Source organism: Thalia democratica, chromosome 4 (genome assembly GCF_965202585.1).
Source record: "Thalia democratica chromosome 4, ktThaDemo2.hap1.1, whole genome shotgun sequence".
Taxonomy (NCBI): domain Eukaryota; kingdom Metazoa; phylum Chordata; class Thaliacea; order Salpida; family Salpidae; genus Thalia; species Thalia democratica.
Genome location: NC_139168.1, coordinates 4,155,465 through 4,181,739, shown reverse-complemented (window position 1 = coordinate 4,181,739; position 26,275 = coordinate 4,155,465). Strand labels below are relative to the sequence as shown.

The 26,275-nt window shown below is 33.0% G+C and overlaps 1 protein-coding gene across 1 annotated transcript; it reads left to right on the top strand.

The window, feature by feature from the left end:
• The first annotated feature begins 110 nt into the window (after positions 1-110).
• Positions 111-26,275, top strand: LOC145834053 (uncharacterized). Its single transcript, XM_082941380.1, has 23 exons — positions 111-354; positions 765-865; positions 4,753-4,816; positions 6,107-6,321; positions 7,120-7,369; positions 11,204-11,383; positions 13,770-14,055; positions 15,214-15,405; positions 17,423-17,572; positions 17,902-18,066; positions 19,059-19,241; positions 19,462-19,542; positions 19,800-20,202; positions 20,946-21,121; positions 22,369-22,471; positions 22,779-23,071; positions 23,248-23,469; positions 23,737-23,959; positions 24,149-24,831; positions 24,983-25,069; positions 25,193-25,244; positions 25,659-25,712; positions 25,923-26,275. The coding sequence occupies exons 1-23, from the start codon at positions 194-196 to the stop codon at positions 26,033-26,035; spliced, it is 4,437 nt and encodes a 1,478-aa protein (XP_082797506.1). The 5' UTR covers positions 111-193; the 3' UTR covers positions 26,036-26,275.

Sequence of the window (26,275 nt, the reverse complement as noted above, 5' to 3'; positions counted from 1 at the left end):
AAACACAGTTGTTAACAAACATTGTAACTTGTAATAAATGTTAACAACTGCAAGCAAACCGCATCAACAGCAGTTAATCTTGCTAATTGTTCAACAGATTATCACAAATTAATTATATTAACATCAGCATTAAGTTAGCATGCTTCAATAAGTCGTCCCTGCTTGTAAAAAAATATATTACAAAACGACCAAAATGGACCCGAACCACAAGACGATGGACGTCTCGCCCAAGCACGTTACCATGGCAACCATGGGTCAGGACGCCCAGGAAAATAAGGTGTCCTCGACCACCGATTACCAGGGGGCCCAGTCCCAGTTACTAAGCAACAGCGCAAGAATGCAAGACAGAAGCAAGTTAGTTGTTGAAAAATAAAACTACAATTATATAACTTTAAACTTCTAACATGGAACCTTGTAAAACTTTTTTTTATAAGTGTGCTTTTTATTTGAAAACGTATATGACGAAGTATTAAATAATTTTTAATGTAATGAACAAGTTATATAAAAGTTTTCAAAAAATGTTTTTCAAGATAACTTTATTTTAAAACACGTTTCTCAATTCAAAAGCCACTTTGAGTATAACTACTTCCAAGAGAAATAAGTTGGAAAATTTTTACCTTCTAATATTTTTACAGCGTTTTTTAAACACTGAAGTCAAACCTAATTTAAATATAACTATTCCCAAAATAACTAAGTTGAAAAAATTAAAAACTTTTAATTTTTACGGCGATATTTATCAAAACTCATTATAATATTATTTCTAGTTGGAAAATGCAGCCAGGTGGAAGAAAGAGGGCACCTGCCAACAATCAACTGTTACGTCATAATACCACCACTGACGCGTCATCAAAAAATCTGCGACCAGGTAAATAAAACTTTTCAAAACATTTAATATAATAACAGAAAACTACTGAAAGGCGTTAGGATAGTAGCCTTCAGCGAACAGTTCTTACAAGTGTCAGATTTTCTTTTCATTTGTTGAAACTTCTATTAAAAGTTGGTAGCTCAATTCAACTCGATACTCTTCACCACAAAACGCATCTCAAAGCTCGTTGTTACGTCACAATCTCGATCTTTCAACGCGTCTTTGTCACGCACGAACGAGCAGAAAAGTAAAAATGAGCCACTTTGGTCGGTTGTTATGACAACGGGCCGTGTCATGCCAAGAAGAGATACTGTCAAGATTTTCATTCAGAATTGAGGTTAATTTTAACAGAGGTTTTATGAGATATAACAACCCTTTTATTAAAGTCAGCAGTTATTAAGTGTTTGATAAGCTTCGTTCTGTGAAACAGTGTTAGTTTTAAAATTATAATTATTTTATATTTTTAATAATGAGTTTCATCAGTCAAAATAAAAAAAGTAAGTCTATTTTTAGTTGAAATATGTTTAAACTTACCTTTTTTGTTTTACAAAATTTATGAAATACGTTTACTGAAATACTGAAAATACTTTTAAGTTATTTGAAACTAAGCAAAAGAAATGCTATCATTTTAGGTCTATATATAGTTCAAAAATCAGTAAGTTTATCTTTTTCGCCGGTTCAAACTAAATACCCTTCATTAAACTTAAATTTAACTTCAAACTTTTGAAGTATACTTTACAAAGTTTGAACTAAGGTTATTTTCTACATTTCCAAACAGTTATGTAGACATTAAATGTTATAAAAATTTCTCTGCCAAGCTATCTTTATGAATTTTTCAAATTAAGCTTTATGTTTTTATCTCATTTTACCATCAAAACATCAACAAACGCAGATTTCGATCTACGAGCTGAAACTTTTTCAGGACAGTTGTTTGTAAACAAAGCATAAAGACAACAAAAAACAACGTAGTAAACACAAAATAGCAAACCCTTTCGCTTCACGGCACACAGAGCATATTAAAAGTTGCTTGGCAACTCTGAAAATCCCTGTTGCTATGAAATTATCTGTTGCCAGGCAACGTTGCTAGGTAGCAGCCAAATGACGAATCGCGCAGTGATTATGACAAATTGGCTTCAACCTTCGTGAGCTGAGCCGTAAATTTTCGTGAAATTTTCTAATCAGGCGCCTCTAAGTCGCATCGTCAGCCACTTTTCAGTGAGAAACTCGATTTGCTTCGGCTTCGATTTCACGACGAATAACTTGATCGCTGTTTGAGATGTCGGTCGCGATAAAAATCTCAAGTTTCTTTTGTTTCTGAAACTTCGGATTGCTACGATCGAAAGCTCAAAATATCGTTAAACTGTTTGCACTTGATACAACTTTCGAACCATCTGATGCTAATTGCTGAGGTTGACTTCCGCCTGTTTATTTGCACACAAGCGAGATAAATCTCCTTCAGAAAAAAAATAATTCGAAACCGTAACTAATCTGGATCTTTTCATCTCAGAAACGAGCAGATTAAGTTTGCCGTCGGCTCGCTTTAATGAGGAAGTCAAGTTCTAAACTTTTACATAAAAATGCTTAGCAACTCAGATCGTCGCAACGACCCATCAGTTATCTCTGATACCTTCTGAGCTGCCCTCTAATCTGATTTGATAACATCTGAGCGTCGTCGTTGTCATGGCAACCGTCGGCGACTGGCACTCGTTAGCAACCCGCCTAATCGTTACCAACCAAGGTCATCATGATCTCCGTTTGAAATCTCTCGCGATTGTTTCACTAATGGGTAGATTGTTAGCAGAAATATTCTGAAAAATAAAAACTGAATCTTATACACTTGAACAACAAGTTTAAGTATAATTTATGTTAAAAGGATTATCTGGCCAAAAAAGTGTTACATTGAAGCTCTTAAGTCGAAAGGTCTTGTCTTCACCGGATTAAAAGATAACAAAACCCCGTCAACGAGACCACAAGTATCAAGTCCGGATTAGCTTTTTTAAAATGAGGACAAGTTGACTCGGAAGGGCTTAAGCCTGCGGTAAGAAGCTCTTAAAACTTTGCTACAAAACTTTTTGCAGTATTTCGATTGCGCGGCGAGTTATGAGGCGAGCAAGTAGATGCGTGTGACCCGTGGCGTGACCCCCGGGTTAAACCGAGCATCTGTCATTTTGATTTATATTAAATTTGTTTATTTTATTTGTTGTATGTTTATTGCGCGCCACATACGGATTTAAACGCACGCTTGAAGTTTTTAAATTGAATTTACGTCGATAATGTAAATGTTGCTCGAATATTTGTTTTAAAGTTTTTTATCTGTCTTTATAAACTAGGTAGTTTGTTATGAGTAGTGTTTTTTAATCTAAACTGTCAAAACAAACATTGTAGAAATTGTAGCGTGCTTAACAAGGATAATTATTAAGCTTGTCAGCATTATACGTTTTTCAATGATCAGTCGATTTATACTTAATCCTAGCATAATAAACAGTCTAGTAAGATAAGCATTTTTATAAGTTCAGTAAACACAAAAATATTTAAGAAAATTTATTTAAAAATTTACTAACTCCAGTACAAATACTGCATTTAAAATATGTTAAACATGAACAGACAACACAATTTAATTATACTGTAACTAATAAGAGACAGATTTAATACTATTGTATAATATAATTCAGATAAGCATTTGGATAAGTTCAGTAAACTCATAAAACTAAAAGTCTATATTAAATTCAGTTACTGTTTAAAAATAATACTTTAAACTTTTATTAAACTTTAAAAACATAGAAAACTCAGTTTAATTTTATCTTAGCTTATAACAGACAATTTATAATATTAAATTTTCTCCTTAAAGGAAAGCAAACTTTATTTTCTTAAAAAGATAACGTAATTAAAAGTTACAAACAGTTTTATTCAAAAACTTTTCTTTGAAATAAAAAAAAAAACCTTATAAGCCACCCGTTTTGAATGAGTTGAAGCTAGTACCAGGTGTTGACAAAAAGGTATTTACAACAACTCGACCTCAGAGAGCAATTACAAAAAGAATTTATGGAGCGGAATTTCTGTCAAATGACTGTGAATGAGTAGTGTTGTTGTCGTTGAAATGTTTTGTTATAATATAAAACAAGTTTTTATGATATTGAATTGGTATTTTTGCGAGCCAACGGTCTGTGCTAAGTACAATACAGTGATCTTTTAAAGCTATAAAGTTGTGCAACTAAGAGAAAACGTAAACAGATTACAAAATTTAATAGTTTCTTTTTATTTAGTAACATAGTCAATTTATTAAACATTGAGTTAAATATCAATGCATTAAGGTAACGTACTTAAAGAATTCTTAAAATTCTTTAAACAGTAATAAAAATCTTTAATTTTTGCTCTCAAACAAAAACGATACTTTTTCACAAACAAGCGTCAAAACAAGCAATGAAGTGAAATAAACCGCAAAGTTCCCACAACCAAAAGAAATTTCTCGTAAATATTTCCCTTCAAAACTTCTCTATTTCAATTCGGATGAATCATTTCTCTGCAGGCGTCAATTTCATCGACTGTCACACGAAAAAAAAATAAGAAAAAAAAGCAAAATAAAAATCTAACCAACAACACCTTTTGTTTCGACGCGACCTTTTCATTATTTTGATGCTGTCGTGGCAACGCTTTGATGCGGGCCCCGTTGCTTTCGCATTAGCGACCCCATCAAATAGCCATCACGATTACACGCGAGTAAATTTGTCGTATGAAGAGTGTCTTGTTTCAACTTTGAAGTTGAAACATCAATAGGCGTAATTGGGTAGCCAAGCGGTTTTTTGTTTTGAAAGTGTTACTGTTTACAAACAATTACCATTTGTCTTTCTTCATGTTTTGTTTTTAAATTTTTGTTTTTATTATAACAGGAGGCCTTTCGCAACAAATGACTTCGAATATGCAGGACTGTCAAGAAGACAATTCTATGGACGTGTTAGTACTTGTTTAAAACTGTATTTTATAACATTTTATTACTACTTTGTTTTCGAATACAAATTTTATAGTGACATCAAAGAAAAAATATTAAATTGTTAATTTGCTACTAATACTTGATAAAACATATACAATTTTTAATTAACCTTATTGTGAAATTCACTATAAAAATACACAAAATTAAAACTTTAAAGTGTAAAAATTGCTCGACATGTATTTAAGTCGCACTCACGATAATTGCCAAGTCTAATTTATTCAAACTTTACAAGACTATTTTTGACAATTTTAAGAGATGTCACATAGAGCTTAAGTGGCTGAATGCGGCACTCTTGTCTTTAAATTACCCTAAATCGACGTAATCGCGTTTTGCGGGCATCAAAAACCTTTTGTAAAATCTACTATTAACTTTGAACTAAGTACAAATCGTCGTAATTCATTGTAAAGTTACAATTTAAACGGGTGCTAACTTGATATGACCCTGTCTTAATGTCGTACCTTTGTGTTGTCGCAAACTATTCGATTGAAGCAGTAATTTAAATTCCGTTGGTCGCGTAATAAGCGGGTAATTCGTGGATTGTGGATTGCGTTTGTTCTTTTTGAAAAAAAGTTTTGTGGTTTACAATGAGTTCGTGCAAGTTCGGAGCACTCTAGTAGATTTTGTTGAAAATTTTTAACGTAAACATTTATTTTGCGGCAGAAGCGAGATTTACTTGTTTATCAGAAAATAATTCTCGTGGGAGAAATTTAACGAGTGCTTTGTTGCAATGTTTAATGTTTTCGAAAATCATAAATAAACCTTAATTGTTTTTTATAAAATAAAGCTATAAGTATGATTTCAAACTAGTAGTTACAAAGGTAAAACTATAATTGTTTTTAAATTGCCTTTTTTTAATACTGTGTAAATGATAAGTTTATAGTTAATTAAGTAATACTTAAGAAGTTTATATGATATCAATTATACTTGCGGTATGTATAATGTATGTTGCTCACCTGAGAATACAAAATAATACTATAAAAAACTTTATGTTGTTAAACCACTTAAGATTGATTAAACTACAAGTTTTCTGGCAAGTACTTAAATACTTTGAATCATTTTTTCAAACTTCACAAACGCTTAGAATTTTTTGCTTTTAAGTTAAATAAAGCATACTCTTATTAAATTTTGTATTTAAATGAACTTAATTGTTAAACTATTTGAGAAAGTGTTAATAAGAAAGTGAAAATATTAAATACTTGAATATTAACAACATTATCTTTGAGTTAATAAACCAAACAAATTTTTTCCAACAGTGACCCACCAGCGACGTCATTCAGACAGCAACCCTCAACCCAGCAACCAAACCCCTTCGCAACAAAACTCCATGGCAACCAGCAACAGGGAAACCCCCCAAATCCTGTGTTCCCCGTCAACCCTTTCAGCGTGTCCCCAGTCGACATGTACAATGGGGCTGCCACTGCTGCGCTACTTCAACAAACACGCAAGCTCAGCCCAATTCTACAAAACGGTCAGTTTAGATTATTTCAGTCGTCATGTCTAACTTCAGGCTATCAAAAAGTCGCCCTCTTTGACAACAACTTTTTAAATGTAATTTTCCTTTAGAAAGATGTCGCCTCTTTTTTAATTACTAACTTACTTTTTTGCTTTTTTTATAGTTATTGCCCCGAATAGCCTAAGTCGTTCCTAAAGGGTAGGTATAGATCATCTTTGTATAAGAAAAAGTCCCTAACTAAAAATTTTGCGGTGCAGTGACATTCTGTGTTTTCCAAAGTGCAAAGTGGTTTGTGACGCGGTAAACAAAAAAACAAACAATTTGCTTACTTAGACAACTATATTGGTTCGACAGGCAAAATAGAATTGCTGTTTATTCTTTGGTTGTAAACAAAATCTTAAAAACAGAAAGTTTTATATAGTTAATATTTAGATTCTAAATGTTTGTATCTACCTTTGTAAAACCAGTTTTATGTAAAAAATGTTTCTAAAGTTAGACTTAACAGTCATCTTGTACAGAAAAAAATACGGTCTTACAGTAAAAAAATGCTTAAGCTTTGTTTGTAAACAAAACCCAAAGGAAAACGTTTTTAATTAATTTTTTAGGGTTTTCTTGTTTTTATCTAACTTCGTAATGTTTGATTTATTTTCAAGATTGTTGTAAAATTATATCTTTAATTCGTAGTATAAGATCATAAAACCAACATTGTAATGTTAAGAATCTATACAGAAAATTCTGACACCTTTAATTATGCATCTAAAAAGAAACAATCTCTTTTCAAACAGCAAACTTTAAATAACACTTTTTGCACAGATTTGGAGCGCCTGGGTCAGTACTATTACCAGGGAGGTGCGAACCCGCTTGGGGTGAATCCCCTCGCCAACCCTGCAGCGGCACTAGCGGCCAACCAGGCAGCGATCGCACAGGCCAACTTCGCAGCGGCAACCTACCAAATGATGCAGCAACAGCAGGGGAGCAGGGCGGGATCCAACCCCATGTTCAACCAGGGGGGAGGGGACCCTTTCAGCCCCCTGGTCACTCAGGAAGACCTCAACAACGCACAGTCAGTGTTTTGTATTTTTTATTTGAAGTATTAAATATAGACACTTTTATCTAATAAAATATTTTGCTATTTAAAATAGAATTACCAAAGCTTCGTTTGATTTTAGACCTTAAATTCATAACTAATTTTACACAATAGAAACTTTCGAAACTGTGATTTTTCATGGTACTTCGAAATACTGTCAAGCTATTTCTTTAAAGTTCAGCATTTGAGTTTAGACCATGAAAAAGAAATTAGTAATAAGTTTACAAAAGACTGAGAGCTCAGACAAGTTTACAACTAGAGTTCAACGGTAAGTAGCAAGCATAATTATATAAATATAAAACATCAACCGTTGCCAATAAGCTTATTTCAAACTTTCAAAAACTTACAACGCACGCGGCTTAGCAAGTTTAAAGATTGCCACTTGGCCTCTGCTAATACTTTCGTGATAGATTAAGCAGCTTTAGACAGCAGAGTGTGTTTGATAAATGACCTGCTAACAAACAAGACAACACGTTGCACGGAGAGCGTATACTGTTGTTATCAACTACAAAAAGTTCGAGGAGAGTTTGCAGCGTGAAAATCAGCCGACTTGCTACATTTTGTGTTGCCTCGGGGGGTTTAAAACTCGCTTCAGTGTCTTTAAATTGCTCAGCTTTGTGAGTCTATCGCCTGACGATTATAAAGTTTTTACAGGCTCAGCTAAATTAACTACAAAAAAAATACGCGAAAATGGTTTTATAAAAAGTCTTCAAAAAATACAAAACCTTATTTGCTTAAAAATAATGATATATAAAGTAAACCTGAAGAAAGTTTCAAGGTTATATACACATAAAAAGAAAAGCTTAAACGTATAAGCCTGTAAACAGTAAAAATAAAAAGTCTGTATTTTAATTTTATTAAATGCACTTAATACCGTTTGGCTGAGAGTCTGCTCACCTCTGACAGCTTACTCCTTACACCCATGAATAACGAAGCTATTAATCAAAGAAAAATTCTCACGTCTTAAACGCTTCTTAGCACCTGCGTGAGCTGTTTTACACTGAAACAGCTTTCAGCATTAAGCCCATTCAAAGCCGGCTAAAGAATGTTTTAGAAAGTTTGCAGACAATCTCATGAGCTCTTGGTAGTATTAAGGACTTAACTCAGAAACAATGGGCCTTTGCATCTGCGGCTTTCACTGCACTGAGAGAAACCGGTGTAGAAGTACGTTGAAGGTCGTAATTTTTCAATTTCGCTGCTTATGGGGGATTATTTTCGGGGGATTAGCCGCAATTTCAGAAGCCCGACATCAGAAGGTATTGAGTGACGTGCGAACAGCTTTGATGCGAAAATTTTCGGCCAGCTAGTTTACGTGCGCTGATGACCGTGCAAAGGGGATTAATTACCAAGTAGCGAGGAAGCTGTCATTACCTAGCAACGGTTGTCAGTGGAAACTCAGGAAGCTCTACTTGAAAACGACCAATTTCTCTTTCATCTGCCGGTAGTCGTTTGGCGCAATTACAAAGCGCGCACGTGCAATTTCGCTGTCCGTCAAAAACGGCGTTTTGTCAAATTGGCCCGCTAAACACAAAGGAGGGACAAAAGCGAACGAGTTGATGTGGCACTTTAGATGAGTTGATAGGCATCTAACAGTCTTAATCTTGCCTGCCCTTTGTCAAATTGCAACACCATTCTAAATTGCTACTCTTTTTTTATCGCGATAGTGAAATGAGATTGTTGTAGCCATGATGCGTTTTTGATGGGAGTAATTTTGAGTCATTTAGTTTACAGCAGTTAACAGTTGTAACAAGTTTCAGAAAGTAAAAACGAAAAAAAACTGCGTTGTTTTAACAAGAACAGAGACCTCTATTACCAGCCTTCAATCAAGCTACATCAATGCGCTTCAATTAAAAAATTGTTGTAAAATGTTAAAAGTTGATTTAGTCGTTAAATTTTGATTTTAAATCTGGCAGGTGTCGACGGGCCGATTAGTTCTATGTTTGTTGCGAAAAGAAACAAAGTTTTAAAAGTTTATAGAAAGCATTCACGAGTCTTCAGTCAAGACGGCGGTCAACCGTCGCCCGTGGCTCACTTTTAATCGGTATTGTGACGTCATAAGTGTGTGTTGATATCCAGTCGAAGTATTCAGATTGAAAAAAAAAATGTTTCTTTTATGTTGGAAATAAAAAATATTGTGTTGGGTATCGTACTTTCTTATATCAGTATTATAATGTCAAAAAGTCTGCGTTGACATGATATCCGGTCCAAATATTCAGATAAACATACAATTGTTTTCATTATCTAAACACTAAATGCAAACAAGTTAGGTATGTAGTAAAACTAAAGTTTTCTGTTCAGTTTGCATTGGTAACGTATATATTGTTTATAATGTTTAACAAAAGTAGTTTTAGTACAAAGAAGTTTAACAGACATCTTAGCACAGTTCTCAGTTGGAATTTCAAGCAGAAAACAAAAGTGCTCATCAAGTTTGCCTAAACTTTCCGTCAATCCGCAAATCTTCTAAACAAACCTTCAACAGATAAGATTACAAGTAGCTAAGTAGGAAGCTACAAGATGGCATGCGAGAGTTCTCATCAATAATTAGCAATCACACAAACATATATTTGTTGTGCACACGAGCTAAGACGCAAACCGACTCAATCGAGCTGATTAAATATTGATCTCGTGGAAGAGAGTTTTTGTTCAAAACTTGGAATGCGCCTTGCCTGGCATCTGTTGCTTGAAAGTAGTCTGTTGCTAGAAATTAGTCTGTTGCTCGCAAGCAGTTCATTGGAAAGACGATTAAGTACAGTTACAATGGTTTTGTTACACTAGCTTGTTATGAATTTAAGTATTTAGAAGTTTCAAGATGAACTGTGTGTACTATGTTATTCTTTAAATTTTAACATACAAGATTAAAGTTAATACTGTTTACCGGTAGTTTTAAAACATTGGCATTTAGCACTTAATTTTTAAAGCACTCAATCACTTAATTTCTCTAAAAGTCTGCCCTACTTTTCAACCAGAGCTCACAGCAAAAATTAATTAGCAAGCCGATGATAGAATAATCTAATTATTTCGGGCCAGCCCAATCAAACAAAATATTAATACCGTATAGCGCGGTTACGTTTTTACTAAGGATGATTTCTTCTAATTACCAGCAGCTAATCCGCAGCGCAAACCTCCTCGTAATTAGCAACAACCGGAAGTGAAAGATACTAAATCAAAAGTTCAAAGTTCACAAAAAGCTCACACACCGATCTTTATTAATTTTTGTTGGTTGTTTCAAACATTTCTGAACGTTTTGTTCGTCTGACCGCAGCGGATTAAATCTTTTAATTGCTCCGACCACCAAAGCAACCTGCAAATTCTCTCACCTTGGAAGTGATTTGTACTTTTTGTTTAGGGAAGTCACCGCTGATATTACCGATGTCACGTATGTAACCATCAAAAAGGTGCCGCTAATGAGTGCGTCAGACAAGGAAGTAAAAGTTTTATTTGTAATTGAAGTTTTGATAATGATGTGATTGTTTGAAATTAAAAGTCAGGTGCAGAATAATATGAGCCTTAAATTAAATTCAAGTTCATAATTAATTATTCAGTATTATGTTTAAAATTGTAAAACAGTTATCAAACACCTTTGAAAAATAGAAAAAAAGTATTAAAACATAATTTAAATACTTTTTTATACTAACTCAAGAACCAACCCCCTTATATTTCTAATAACCGCGGTAACCGAGTAAAAAGCATCCCCTACTAAGATCTCCCTGTTTCAGTTTAGTCAACAAAAATATCAAAATGAATACATATGCGTATTAAGATAAAATATGTACTTGTATATTTGTTTCATGATCAATTTAATTTCTACAGCAACCGAGCGAAGAAGCGTCCCCTTTCAATTTCTCCCTGTTTTAGTGACATCGACTTGGAATCCCTGATCAGAAATTCCCCGACGTTCTATCCCCTATTAAGCCAATCAGCGTTGAGTAATTCGGGAGGATCCGTGGGAAGCAACGGGAGCTACAGTAGACTATTGGCGTCTGCTATCAGGTAAAAATAAAAAAAAAACACTTTTAACTACTATGAGATGTGATTCACAGCAATATTTGTATTAAAACTATATAACTTTAACATAAGTTTTATTATTGTGTTTACTAAAAACTTCTTTGAAGACTCTTCTTTATAAGTAGAATAAAATAGGTGATGGTTGGCTCATGAATAAAAATTATACAAATTTGCATGTACGATATCCAAAAATTTGTAAATAAAACTTTGAATTACCAATTTTTTTTCTTTAACTCGTGCTTCTACTTTATGAGTAAAAAGCTATATAAAATAGGCTAAATAAATTATTTAAATTAATAGTCATAGTAATACACTTATAAGTTTAGTATCAAGTTTATTTTATAAAAAAATTAGTTTTTCTAAACTTATTTTAAACTTTTTCTCAGTATTTAGTTATTAAAATCTTTAGTTTTTTTTATTATTTGTTAATAAAACATATTACCTTTTTTGTAAAGGCTAAAGCTTTTGATACGACAATTTTAGTTAAGGTTCTGAGTATACTGTCACCATTTAAAAAAAAGTTTCTACAAAAAACTCAACCATTACATTTTAAATGAACAGCATATCAGAGCTTCAAAATTTAAGATTAAAACAAAATCAGTGAGTCATGACACTGATTCATTGCTGAGACGCTAAAAAATTTTAACTTTTTGTTTACGACAACAAACAGCAGTCAGCAAAACGTAAACACAAAAATATTTTTAGCAAAACTTGTAACTAAACACTGCTATTTTCATAAATTTACCGAGAGGGCAAAATGTTTTCAACCAAGGTTTAAGAGGCGTATCAAATTTTTAATTTTTTTCCATCTAAGGCCGCTTAAAAGGATTTCGGTGTAAATCTGACGCACCTGTCTAAATAGAAGCCTGAAATTTACAGCAAAAAAGAAAGAAAAAAACATAAAAACTAAAAAAATTTTTCTAAAACTTCATGTGTATCATGTTTCTTTGAAATGTTTTATGTTTTTTTTTTCAAATTTTTATACTCGTAACGCCTCTACAGATTTGGCGTAATCTTCATGGCTTCAAAAAAACGTGAGTTGGGCCCGAAGAAACACTAAATTCTTTTTTTTTTAAACTAATCTGGCCTTAAAGCACACTGCTAGTTTTAAGCAGAGAAAACTGTTTTTATTTCAATTCAAGTTCAGAAGAATGTTTTTCGGTTGAGGTGACTTGCTTGAACTAGCGATCAATCAACCAAATTTCTCATGCAAAGAGGAAGAAAAAAACATTAAAATATTGAGCGCATTTCACCGTAAAACGCTTTATTTGAGCTGATTTGCTCAAAATTTTGCACTTAAATTAATTCTTCTGCCCAAAACCAGTGGGTTTTAAAGGTAAATTGGCTCAGGACAATGGCTCAGGGCTATGTACACAATTGAAGCCTACTACCAGAGTTTGTAGGTTTATTTAAATGGAATAATTAAGTGTTTAGCTGTATCTTGATTAGTTTGTTTATGCATGGACTTTAATCCGGCAATTTGTTTATTACTTGAGTCACCAACAAAACACCGTTTAATGCTTTTTAATTTAATCACCGCGGATTTGAGTTTCAATTAAGTGATTTGCAAGACCCTTCGGCGCCAACAAAAAAAAAAGACAATTTTTTTTTCTTCGTTTTATTCTTACATAATTGTCCATATCATTGGCTAAATGAGCAGCAATAAAAGTTTAATCTTTTTTCAAAGCAAACTTTCCATTAGCAAAAACATTCAACCGCAGTAATTTCTTATCGATGCTGCTATTAAAATTACGGATGGATTATTAGCTTTTGTAATAAATTCTGCAAAACGCACACTGAAACGCCACATTGAAAAAGATAACAAGAAAGTTTCTCAAAAGCGTTGAAAGCAGATAAAAAGGTTTCTAAATTTCTGGCAACTATGCACAAAAAAGTACTTGAACTTGTATTCTAAAGTTTGTAAAAAAAAAAGGAGATTTACATAGAAAAACTGCTTGAGATTAAAAAGGATATGAAGTAAAGCGTAAAAAATATGCAACGCATATTTGTATTGATAAAAACTAAAAGTTCTAGTAAATCTGAACTACATACTTGTTTCTTACTTTTTTCTATTTGTACCAACAAACGGTTTTTTTAGTACGGTAGTTGGCTTAAGCTTAAACAACGTTTTCTCAGATTGTGATTTCCTGGTAAGTCTTACTACCGACTAAATTAAATTTGAGATACAAGCATACTTATAATATCTTTGTTTTGTCCTGTACCATTTTCTTTTTAACTTTCCACTATCTGAGCCAATTGAAAATTTTACTTTACCACTGAATCTTTGTAGCTGTTCTTTTAAACTTATGAACATATTTATACCTCACTGTAGCTATATTGTATCTTGCTTAAACTGATCTAATTTTTTCAGCCCCGTCATGGCTCAGTACACACCACCTCTGATGAGATCCCCTCAGCAACTCCAACTGTTACGTCACATGAACCCGTTCCAGCAGCAAGCAGCCAACATGCAGCAGCAGCTGATGCAGCAGGCCCAGCAGCAGCAGGAGTTCAACCAATCAGGAGCAGGATTCAACCAACAGCAGTACGAGCAGCACATGATGAAGCATCTCAATCAGCAGAACAAACTGCAGCAGAGTCAGCAGCAGCAGCAGAATGTCAAGAGGGCGATGAACACCACCGTTCCAAAGCCTGAGGTTTGATTAACTGATATTCAATATATACTAGTAAGTTATAAAGTAACTATACTAATTCAGAGGTTTTATATCTAAACAAAGTCTCGTTTCCTTTTTTTAAGTATTAAGAGGGCCATGAACACCACATTTTCTAAAACTAAACCTGATTTTTGTTTTAAAGAACTGTTTTTATGACTTTTTGAGACTCAAAAAATTTTCAACTGTTGCTTTCATTTTATAAAATTTTTAGGCTTATTTGTAGATAAACTACAAAAGCTGTTTTTACTTTTTTTAACGTTTTGTTTACTTAAAGAGATTAAAACAACATTGTGTCACCTAAAATGATGTAAAAAAAATTATGATTTAAAGTGAGTTTAAGTTCATACCGAAAATTAGTTATTAAAAATCACATATTGATTCAAAACATTGAATTTTTCAAAATGTATATAAATTTCTAGTTTTCTACAAACTCTTAAAGTTCACAAATCAAGTCCCGTCAGTATATAAAAATCAAGTGTTTAACTTTTCATAAACACAAAATATATACAGCATAAATTTTAAAGAAAGAGAACGAGAGAGTCGGTATCGGGGCCTTTAATCTTAGTTGAGAGTTTAGCATCACGCTAATCTAATTGCCAAACAACATTAGAGAGAAACGTCTTGCAATTTGCACTCAAATGGGGCTTGTAATTGGCAGTCTTGTGTTGCTTGTTTACAAACAAAATATTGAGAGTTATTGTTTTAACGGACTTTGTTGTGTTTTATGTGTTTCCTGCACAGTTTAGCTCTTTTAAAAAGCAAATTACTCAATTATTTGGATATTGAAATTTTTTTCTAAAACTAGTATGCATAGTTGTCCCATTATTTAATCAATTTGTGCGTATGAACAAAAGTAATTGGTGATAGATCAAACACAGGCTTGTATATTATTCTTTTGTTCGTTTTTTCATAGTTAGAAGTTCAAATTTTAATAATACCTTTTTAACGCTTAAAACTTTATTTAAAGTGTAGTATTTACAAAATACTCAAAGTACTTGATGATCAAACTTTTATATAAATAAGATGATTAAACTAGAAATCTAGGAAAATAACAGGTTGCCGAATTTTTCAAATCGACAAACAAAAAGTTTTAATTTTTTAGTTTTAAAATTTGTTTTTAAATAAAAACAATTTAAACAGCCAAGAGTGCAACGTCAGAAGCAGCATCGTCAGCGACACGTGACAAAGATGGTGATGTCACCGGAATCAAACGGATCCCCTGGTAACCAGGTTGCCAATGACAACCAGGCAGGAGGGGAGGAGACGTATGAGACGAGGTGTCAGTGGGAGGGGTGCAGTAAGGAGTTTGACACCCAGGAGCAACTTGTTCAGGTATGTAGTTTGATACCCAGGAGCAACTTGTTCAGGTATGTAGTTTGATACCCAGGAGCAGCTTGTTCAGGTATGTAGTTTGATACCCAGGAGCAACTTGTTCAGGTATGTAGTTTGATACCCAGGAGCAAATTGTTCAGGTGTGTAGTTTGATACCCAGGAGCAACTTGTTCAGGTATGTAGTTTGACACCCAGGAGCAACTTGTTCAGGTATGTAGTTTGATACCCAGGAGCAGCTTGTTCAGGTATGTAGTTTGATACCCAGGAGCAACTTGTTCAGGTAGTTTGATACCCAGGAGCAACTTGTTCAGGTATATAGTTTGTTTAAAAATTTTTCTTCTGAATACATTGTTTGATATACTATACTGATTAAAATTTTCATAATAGTTGTATAGATAACTTGTAAAGGTTTAAAAACATTAAAAAATAAATTCAAACACAAAAGCTAATAAGTGGGAGGGTTGCTCCAAGAGTTTGATACCCAGGAACACATTATACTTGTTTAAACATTTGAAAAATCATTTATAAAAAAATTGTTTAATGAATTTTGATGAAAAAAGTGTTTATAAAAGATTTTGTGTTGACTTAGTAATATTGTATTTTTAGCTTATTTCGTTGTAGCTTTTAGAAACTAGGCGTCGAGATTATTTTGTGAGTAGTTGTATTTAGAATGCTAATTTAGTATTAATAAAGAGTTGTTAAAAGATATGCATTCTTTTATATAAAACCATAGAAACTAGGCTAACAGTTTTTCAGTATAACTAGTAAAGCTGTTTAAAACACAAGAGCGCCAGTGTATAAACTACTGCACTAACTTCAAGCTTCTTAACTGTTATTAAGGCAACAGCGAAACGTGTAAACCTTATTTGTTTGCAACACAGGCAAGCCTTGTTCAACACCATCTAATTATTTGTTTACCGTTTTAATTACCACACCGCCTACAGAAAACTACAAAACATTAATCAACAGAAAACTCGATTATCAAATCACTGTAACGCCTTGTTGGCTACTACGCTTGCTGCTATGATGAGTAATGTAGTTGAAGCAAAGCAGGATTGATTGCTGGTATCTCTTATCTGATTGGACGCCTGACTGCTGATCTGTTAGCTGATTGGCTGTAGATAATCGCTAGAAGTCTTGATTCCATCAAACAACGGAGATCGAAGCGATTTTGAGCTTTAAACTCTTCAACTCTGATTTTTGGCTTTGCTTTGCTGGTTTTTTATCGCAGATAAGAAAATCATTAGTCTAGTTTTACAAAGCAAAACTGAGCAGTAAACAACATTTTTGAGAGTAAAGTTTCTTCAAACTTTCGAGATGTTTGAAAACAGTTATAACTGTTACAAGTTATATGTGTATTGTAAATCAAAACATGTTTTTAAAACGTTGATAACAATTTTTTTGCAGATTTTTTAGACCAAATAATTTTTTTGGCATTAAAAAAACAAAACAAAAAGAAAAACAACAGTTTAACTTAGATAAACAAATAATTAGTGCAAGCTAGCTTTTTTTGAAAATAAAAGTGTACAATTGTACTGAAAATTATGTATTTTGTTTTGTTTTTAATGAAGTTTCTTAGCAATTTAAAATATACTTTGATAGCAAATTTGTTTCTTCATTTTTTGTTTAGGGATACTTTTTTGTTTACCTTTTTTGACTTTAACTTTCTAGATAACAAAGGTTACTAGTCTTAAAATTATATTGTTTTGTTTTAGTTAAGTACAATACTATCAGTTCTAAGTTGAATTTGTTTTCTTAATTTTTTGCAGGTGCAAACATACATTCATAAAAGTGCTTTATGAGTCTAAAATGTTATATCTTTTAAACAAACTAGTAGTATAAAACTTTAGGATACCTACTATGAAGTATATTTAAGTAGTTTTGTTCAATATTAGGTCTGATTTGAAACTACATAATTGTTTGAACAAACAGATATTAGTCAAGTTATATATTTTTGTGTAATTTAAATGCACATATAAAGATGGATAGAAATTTTTAAGCACAATATTTTTTGCAGCACATCAACAACATTCACATCCACGGGGACAGAAAAGAGTTTGTGTGCAGATGGAAGGATTGTGCCAGGGATCTGCGACCTTTCAAAGCACAATACATGTTGGTCGTACATATGAGGAGACACACTGGCGAGAAACCACACAAGTGCACTGTTAGTTGTAAAAATATAATATTAACATACAAAATGTTAACATTTCATATTTAAAAGTATACTAAATATCTAATGCTATAAAATTTATAAGTTGTATTTTATGTGAAAAATATTTTAGACACTGTAATTTACAACTATTGTGAATCTATCTCTGAGTTTATTACTATTTTTTTGCATATACGCTCGTTAAAAGGTAATGAATAGTCGTTTAAACATTTAGTTTTTTAGTAAACAACTAAGTTTCTTTTAAGCAAACAAGTTTATATATATCTACAAAAATTAAAACCGGTTAATAGAAGTAAAACAAAAATTACATACTCATTTTTTAGTTCGAGGGATGTACGAAGGCGTACTCGCGTTTGGAGAATCTCAAAACCCATCTGAGGAGTCACACGGGAGAAAAGCCTTACGTTTGTGAGTTCGAAGGATGCACAAAAGCGTTCAGCAATGCGTCCGATCGCGCTAAACACCAGAATCGAACCCACTCTAATGAGGTGATTTATATTCACAGTTATTTTTAAATATACATTTCATAAAAGATAAATTGACGTGTTTAATTACTACTTTTTGTAATTATGACTAATTTAAAAATATTCGATTCGTTAGAGTTTTGTTAAATTAGTTTTTTTATGTGTACTTACACAAAAAATCCAGTTTATGGGAAAAAAATGGCTGTTTAGTTTTAAATAAAACTACGCAGAATCTCTAAAATGTAAACAAAATCATTATATACTGGTTTCACGCAACTTTTATCGGCAAGCAGAGCTTAAATCTCCGGCACAAAATGATCCCATACATTAAAGTTACTTTGCATACACGCACAACATTAAAGCTACTTTCTGTTGCCTTGTGTGAGATAAGGCTGCAATTACAGTTGAAATTACGGTCGCATTACCCAGCGCTCTTTTGCTGTATTGTCAACAAAAACAACGGTAGCAATTTTAAACTGATAACGGGCTCCTTAGAGGGCTGAGCTTTTTCTTATCTCACAAGTAAACAGAGATGGGTTCAGATCGAGAAGGTTTTAGTTCGGCAACGTCGGTCACGCGTGAAATCCTCAAGTAGCTCAAACTTGTTTGTTTTCTGAGTTTTCTGGTAAACTTGTTTTTAAAGGGGTTTAGTTGAGATTACGCTGCTTGTTTAGAACTTTAAGAGTTACTTTCAAACACAGTTGTAGTTTTTGCAGTCTGCTTTACCAAAAAAATATGGTGTCTATATGTTTGACGATTAAGAAGGTATCTATAACTTTAAATATTTATTATACGTTATGTTAGTCTAAAACCTTATCATATAATTATCATCAAGTAAAAATTAAATAAAAAAACTGATACAAAATCTATATGACATCACTTAAAGTTTTTTAAAAGCATAATTTTTTACTATCGAGAAACTTATAATAAACTTATTTTATCATTGAAACCATACAAGATACACAATTGTACATAAATGAACAAACGGTAAGTAAATAATAATTCTTTAATCGCAGAAACCTTACGCGTGCAAGATCCCTGGATGCACGAAGAGGTACACTGACCCGTCATCCCTGAGGAAACACGTGAAGACGGTTCACGGGCCGGAAGCTCACGTCACGAAGCGGATGAAGGCGGAAAGAGACCGGCAGCTGAGGAACAGCCAGCAGGCTAAAATAGAAGTCAAGCAGTTGAAGAAGGTTGGAGATAATGTTTTATTTTTTATTAAACTGGATATTATGTTATAACCAAACAAGTACTAAAAACAAAATCAATATGTTTAAAAATTGTGCAATTCTGACTTGATCATCTAATTTATTTACCTTTGTTTACATAATATTGCTCTAATTACTAGACCACCAAATACACAAACATGACAACAGATATTCAAAATTTAAAGACTAATTAAATTATTCATAGGAAAACGAAGAGGACGACAAACGAAAATTCGGTTGCAACCCGCTTCGACCCAACAACGAAAGTTCCAATACTAACCACCAAGTTAGTGTTTATTGGAATTTAATTAGTTAACTGATAGTTCGTGTTTAAAATTACTCATATAGCTATAATCTATTTTAAATGCGAAAACCAAAGAAGGTATTAAGATTTAGATTCTTTTTCAAAATGCAAAAAAATTATAAGCTTAGTTTATAGTTTTGGTTATACAAATACGTGACTTCTAAAGGAATGAAAACATTATGACCACAAAAAATAAATTAAATTTAAACCTTTAACAAAAACAAACACTTTCCAAACAGAACGGAAACGGTAACCACGGTAACTCTAACTTCCGCCACGGTAACTCGTCGTCAAGTGACGTCACACCACACGACTCGCCCGGGGGGAACCACCTCACTTCCATGGTAACCTCGCCCAACAATGGAGATTCAGGTGTTGAAGTGGGTAATTCCCGGAACCAGGACCACGGGGCAGATTCGGATAACGACATCGTGGTCGACCACTTCCATGGCAACCAGCTACGTCATCAACATGGTAACCAGGTTCAGGTTGCCACGCAACCGAGGGTGCAACACGAGAGAAGGACGAGGAACTTGTTCAGGAGCAAGTTGGAGAGGTTGTCGCTGGAAAATTTTTCAGGAGGGGATTTTCAGGGATACCAGCTGGAGCATAACAATGGAAGAAGAAGCAGATCCATATACGGTTAATAATTTTTTCTTTATGGATTTTGTTTTTCATTCATTTTGTATAATATATAAAACTTCTTTGAAAAACTTTTATGTCTTTGAAAAAATTACACTACAATATATATTTTTAAACCGATGTTATATATTATAACTCACTTTTACTATCTAAACAAAAAGTAACTTTATTTTTAAAACTTTAGTTAAACAGCTACTATTTTTTTTAAAGTACGCTTTACAGCGTACATATAAAAACTTTTTAAAAGATACTACTAACTCAAAAAAACGAATTATTTACTTTTTTAGCCAAAATTTAATTTGTTTTTCCTTGTTTTCTAGAAACTCAAACAAATTAAAATAGTTTCCAGCTGTCATTTTCACGTTTGAGTGATGGCTCTTTAATTTAATATTTTATATCGCACGACAATAAACACGTCTATGACGTCACAAACGCATTTCGACGCGTCGCTGTGTGACGTAACAACACATTAAGAGGTCGGAGGTCGGCTCGTCTGACAAAAATGTTTAATTTGAACATTTCAAAGTGTTAACTTAACAGCTTTCTGACGAATCTGCTACTGTATGTTATAAGACTAAAATTGAATAGAGTTACACTTTTTTTAAGGAAATAAAAAAAAAGTTCTCATAAATTATATGTAAATTTATTTTTACTTCTTGGTGTACTAATCTTTTTTTAATAGTTAGCTGTTTTTAATACTAACAATTAGTTATCTTTTTAAATTCTTACAACATTATATACAGAAATCGGTGAAAAGCTGGCTCCTTACTCGAAAACTCCTCAAGTCAACGGTGACGTCATCACGCGCAGGAACGTTCAGCATTCGACTCATGTTGTGACGTCATCAAGGAGGGACAGCGGGTCGTTGAGTGACGTCAGCAGAAAATCCTCCACCGCCTCCAACAACGGAAGTAATAATGTAAGTTTAATAAGTTATTTGGAAATATTGTGATATAAAATCTGAAAACTTGTTGTTTTTTGTAAATGCTAAGTTTTAAAATTAGATTGTTGACCGATGAGTTATGGGTTTTACACGCATTACGTAAGTTCAATCAAAACTAATTTTTTAAATATTTTTCTCCAAGTTATGTTAAATTATGAAATATTTTACAATACTTTTTGTATCACAAACAATCTACGTTATCCAATGTTATTAAAAAGTGATTTATCTTAAACAAAATTCACATAATACTTACCCTTTTTTAATCCTGTCAGCGCTTTAAAATATTAAAAAGCGTACTATGCTTTTCTGTTTATTTTGTACAATAATATACATTGTTAATCACATAGTAAGCACGTGTGTACAATTTCCATATTTACATCTTGCTTGTGGTTATTTTCCAATTAGTAGGTGTTTGCCTTTGGAAAATGTGAAAATTTGGGATTTTCGCTTAATTTGTTGAGTTTGACTGTGTCAAGCGAGTTAAGTTCAAAGTACACGCATTATCATATGTAAACTTTTTAAAAATTGAAAATTTGTATAAATATTTCTCTAATAAACTAAATTAAGAGAGTAAACTTATAAAGTTTGGAAGTAATAAAGCCATATTAAAAAAAATTACTTGAGATACAATAAAACCTTGATATATCATTTTAATTAAATTAATGGTTCATTTTATGGGAAAAATTGATGGTTGTTTTAATTAAAATTTTATTATGTTTTAAAATGAAAAAAATCAGATATTTCCGAGAAAGCTAATGGTTATTTTAATCAAAGTTTTATTGTGGTTTTTAAATTAAGAAAGACTTTTAAATTTCCGAGAAAAACAGCAAAACTTATGTGTTCGCAGATTGATGGGTTTCCATTATAAAAAGGGGGGCAAGATATAAAATTTCAACACAATGTTACACGCTTTGATTTTTGTTTTTTAAAACGTCCGTTATAGTTCACTTATCGGCAATGAAATAGATTGATGAGGGTTAATTAAAGAGCTTTTTTCAATGTGAACAGAAAAGTACAGCCTTTACAAAACTTTTAATCTTTTTCTTATGAGATAACTTTAACAAATATTTTCAACAAATATAAATTGTAACCTCTTTTACTACTTGAAATTGTTTTAATGATTTCTTGGTGTTGAATTGTTTATTTTGATTAAGTCTTTTTGCTCAAAATAATTAATTATACAGCATTTTATACATTACTAGTATCAACTAATTTTTTTGCAGGTCAAAAAATCCTCAATAACTTTAACGAGGGCAAATGTGCACAATCCTTACGACCCAACATCAACAGAATCTTCTGTAAGGAGAATTAGCAACAACAGTCAAAGTATGGAGTTAAACTTCATTTTGTTTTGCAAATAAATTAAAACACACTCTTTTGTTTCAACAAAATAAGATTAACAAGAAACAAGTTATCTTTATTAAGTTTTATTCGTAATAATTTCTAAAGGTCTGCTGTTAAACAACTAAACTTTATTACTGCTTGTTCAAATACATTCAGTTTGAAATGCAAAACAAAGACACAATTATTTTCACAACACTACATTAAACTATACATTTTTTTTCAACAGGGCACACATTTGTATTAAACATTGTAATCAATAATTTTTATCAAACTACAAAAATTACAACAGGGCACCCATCGGCTTGCTCGGGTCAGATAATAAACGCCCAGCAGCTCCACGACCTCAGGTCGATCCACAGCGAGCAGACATGCCAGCCCCCTCCCACCCCCATCCCCCTCAAAACCCATGACAACCACCAGGTTGCCAAGCAACAGAGGGGATCGGTGCATAGCGACCAGGGTTACGGTTCGTTCGCTTCCCAACAGGGCCAGCAACCAATCAGATTCGATAACCGCAATCTTCATCAGACCAGTAGTAGGAGGGCGAGCGACCCGGCTCATCCAATCGCTAACAGTCTGAGGGTTAGTTTTATATATATATATATATATAATACATTTTTAAACTTCATTGCATATCTAACTTAACAATAACTTTTAAATTATACTTATTGTTTTAATTTTTAAATACTACCTTAATGTTTTACATATTAAACTTTAATCCTTGAACTTACATCCATTAACATTACATATCTCAACAGACGGACTCGCGTAAGATGCCTTCAGTGCAGAGGCACAACAGTTGGAACAACATGACACCCCTTCCAGAAGTAACAAGCAGGAATCAGAGCAGGGTTCAGAGCAGGTGTCAGAGTAGAAGCACGACTCAGCAAGCAGTGAAGCAAGCCAAGCAGACAGAAGAAGAAAAACCGAAGGAGGAACAGTCGAGGCAGGAGAACAACTCGCAAACGTTTATGAGAGAGGTGATTACTTGTTATTAGTTTTTACTAATTAGAAAAATATATTTTTACTTCATACCTAAGGTTCTAACCTCTGAATTTTTTATGATGATATAAACCTCTTAAGCCTTAGCCAATAGCATTAATATCATCAAAAAAAATACGTTCAAAATACTTTATAACAGCTTAAAAAAGTATCAATTCTGAAATGGTAACAATAGAATACCCTTTTAAAAACTTTATGTGTGTTTTATATGAAAAATATATACAATAAATTATTTTTTTACAAAGATGCCTCCCCCACGCCACCTGACGCGATCGGCATCGTCCGGTCACATCAACCAATCAGCATCGAGGGACCAGGGACCCCTCGACCCCCCATCAGTGAATACTTGCGAAACACAGCAACAGCAAAGGTACAACAACTTCAACCAGTGGCAGTTTTACAACAATCAGCAGTTTTATAACACTGAAGCTCCTGCTTCGATGTACAACCAACAGCACATGTATTACAGTGAGTTTCAATTCTATATGTAAATATCAACTAGTTGTTATAAAACAGTATCAACTTACTATTAGATATACTAAAAGAACTTTGTTGAAAATAACGATTAATTGTTGTCATGAATTTACTATTTCAAAATTTCAACTGAATCATCTCATAAATATTTTTTTTATCAAAAAATATTTCTAACCACTACAGACGGGCAACACAACAACATGCAAATGATGAATTACAACCAGCAGCAAAACTACCAGCAAAATTACAACCACCAGATGGCCATGTACCCTAGCAACCAATACTTCAACCACAACCAGGCCGTTATGACGTCACAAAACCACCAGAGGCACCAGAGCTTCAGCGGGTACGGGCAGCAGTACCCTGGTTACCAACAGCAACAACAAGGCAGTTACCATGACCAGTTTCACCATGTCAACCAACAGCAAATGCATGGTAACCACCAACAGATGGTTGGTAACCAAGTGAACATGCAGAATGGTAACCAGCACAATCGGCAAGTAAATATGACGCATGGCAACGTGCCCCATAGTAATAATATCTCACAATGCACCAACCAAGTCTCCCATAGTAATAACATTCCCCAAAGAAACAACGTCTCACATAGAAATAATATGTCCAATAACAACCAAGTCCCGCATAGAAACATGACTCCCCGACCAGCTAGCCAACAACCTAGAAGGGTTCGTCACCACACAGCCCAACTCCCAACAAGTCAGTCAAACATTCACCCTTCAAATCAACATCCAACAACCCAGTCAAACATTCACACTTCAAATCAAAATCCAACAACCCAGTCGAATATTCACCCTTCAGTCCAAACACAGCAGATTCACAACAACAGTAGTGAAGCGTCACCGCTTGCAGTGAGTTTATAATAAATTAAATGTTGCATAGTTCAAGCACTTAAATTAACATACATAAACCTTTTTTCCTTCTTTTATTACTTAGCTTACCGAAATGCTATAATTTTAGAAGTTAAAGTTTTTATTTGTATTAACATATTCCTTTTTACAGGTACTAAACAACGAGTTACTACAATCTGCAAACGACATAATAAGCTCACCATTCGATCAGTTTGAAAACAACAACTTTGTGAGCGAAGTAAGCCACACTTTTTGTCGATTCATAGATTTTGACGTTTTATTCACCAAGTTGTTACTAAGTAACTAAACCTAAGCTTGATTGTAGTATATTTTTCTTGAGACTAATTTTTATTTTGTTCAGAGTAACACAGTGAAAATGGCTGCAGATAGCACGACTGGACCGGATGTTGATTGTAAGTATTTATTATTTATCATATAAGTTTTCATTTGTTTTTTATATAACTTAGTTGCCACTCGTTCAGGTAACTCAGGATAGTTTGATATATAATAAAGGTTGTTATTAAAACTCAAGCTAATTTTAATGAGGTTTCTTTAGTTCTCTTGTATATTAAGTCCTTCAATAACCTTTTTTTACAATATTCTAAGCTTGTTTATCTGTATATGTATTCAATTTTTGAATTTTACTGAGTTTTTGCCGCTTTGATACACACATGCTTACTTCATGTATCTTAGACTGGTTAATGTAACTTATATTGGATAATCTAAATTAAAGAGTGGCAACTCTGTTTTTTTGTTTCTCATAAGTTATTGTTACTTTACTATAAAACTACATAACAACAGACAGTTTAACAAATAATTATTTACAGCATTTGTAGACGGGAGTGCAGAGTTGATGTTGCCACCAATAAATAACAGAGACGGTTAGTTTGTTTGTTAATATCATACGAATAGTTAAACAAAAAAAAATATTTAATTTCTTTATCACAACGACTTGTATTTAGTTGTTAACTTCACAAAACAAAATTTTTTTTAATGATCTTTTTCAATAAATGTGCACTGAAAGAACATCTCGTTATCAAAAAACACCAATAAGTTTACAACTCATCATTAAAAAATATCTAATACTACAGAGTTGCTTCAGAGGCCTGTATCCAACACGGACACTATAAACATCGATCGCCTCAGTTCCATGTTGGAAGCCTTGGAACCAGATATCAACCACATCATGGCCAACAATCACTAATGTGACGTCATAATACGTTATGGCCTACAATCACTCGTAAATAAAATAACTGTGACGTCGTAAGTAAAAAGTTTGGCGATGGGAAAGAGGAAGTAGTTTGTAACAAAAGTTAAAATGTTTTATTATTATTTTTTACGTCTTTTATAAATAACACAGTGAGAGGAATAGTTTTTAAAAGTTTTTAAATTGATAATTGTTTTTTTAATAGAACTTAACATTATTTTTAATTTGATTTACGAG

What these genes read in the sequence shown, in the direction of transcription:
- LOC145834053 (XM_082941380.1), top strand. Translation starts at nt 194, where the DNA reads ATGGACCCGAACCACAAGACGATGGACGTCTCGCCCAAGCACGTTACC. An exon ending in ATCAAAAAATCTGCGACCAG is followed by an intron (nt 866 to 4,752) that starts GTAAATAAAACT and finishes TTATTATAACAG; the next exon opens with GAGGCCTTTCGCAACAAATG. An exon ending in AAGAAGCAGATCCATATACG is followed by an intron (nt 20,203 to 20,945) that starts GTTAATAATTTT and finishes CATTATATACAG; the next exon opens with AAATCGGTGAAAAGCTGGCT.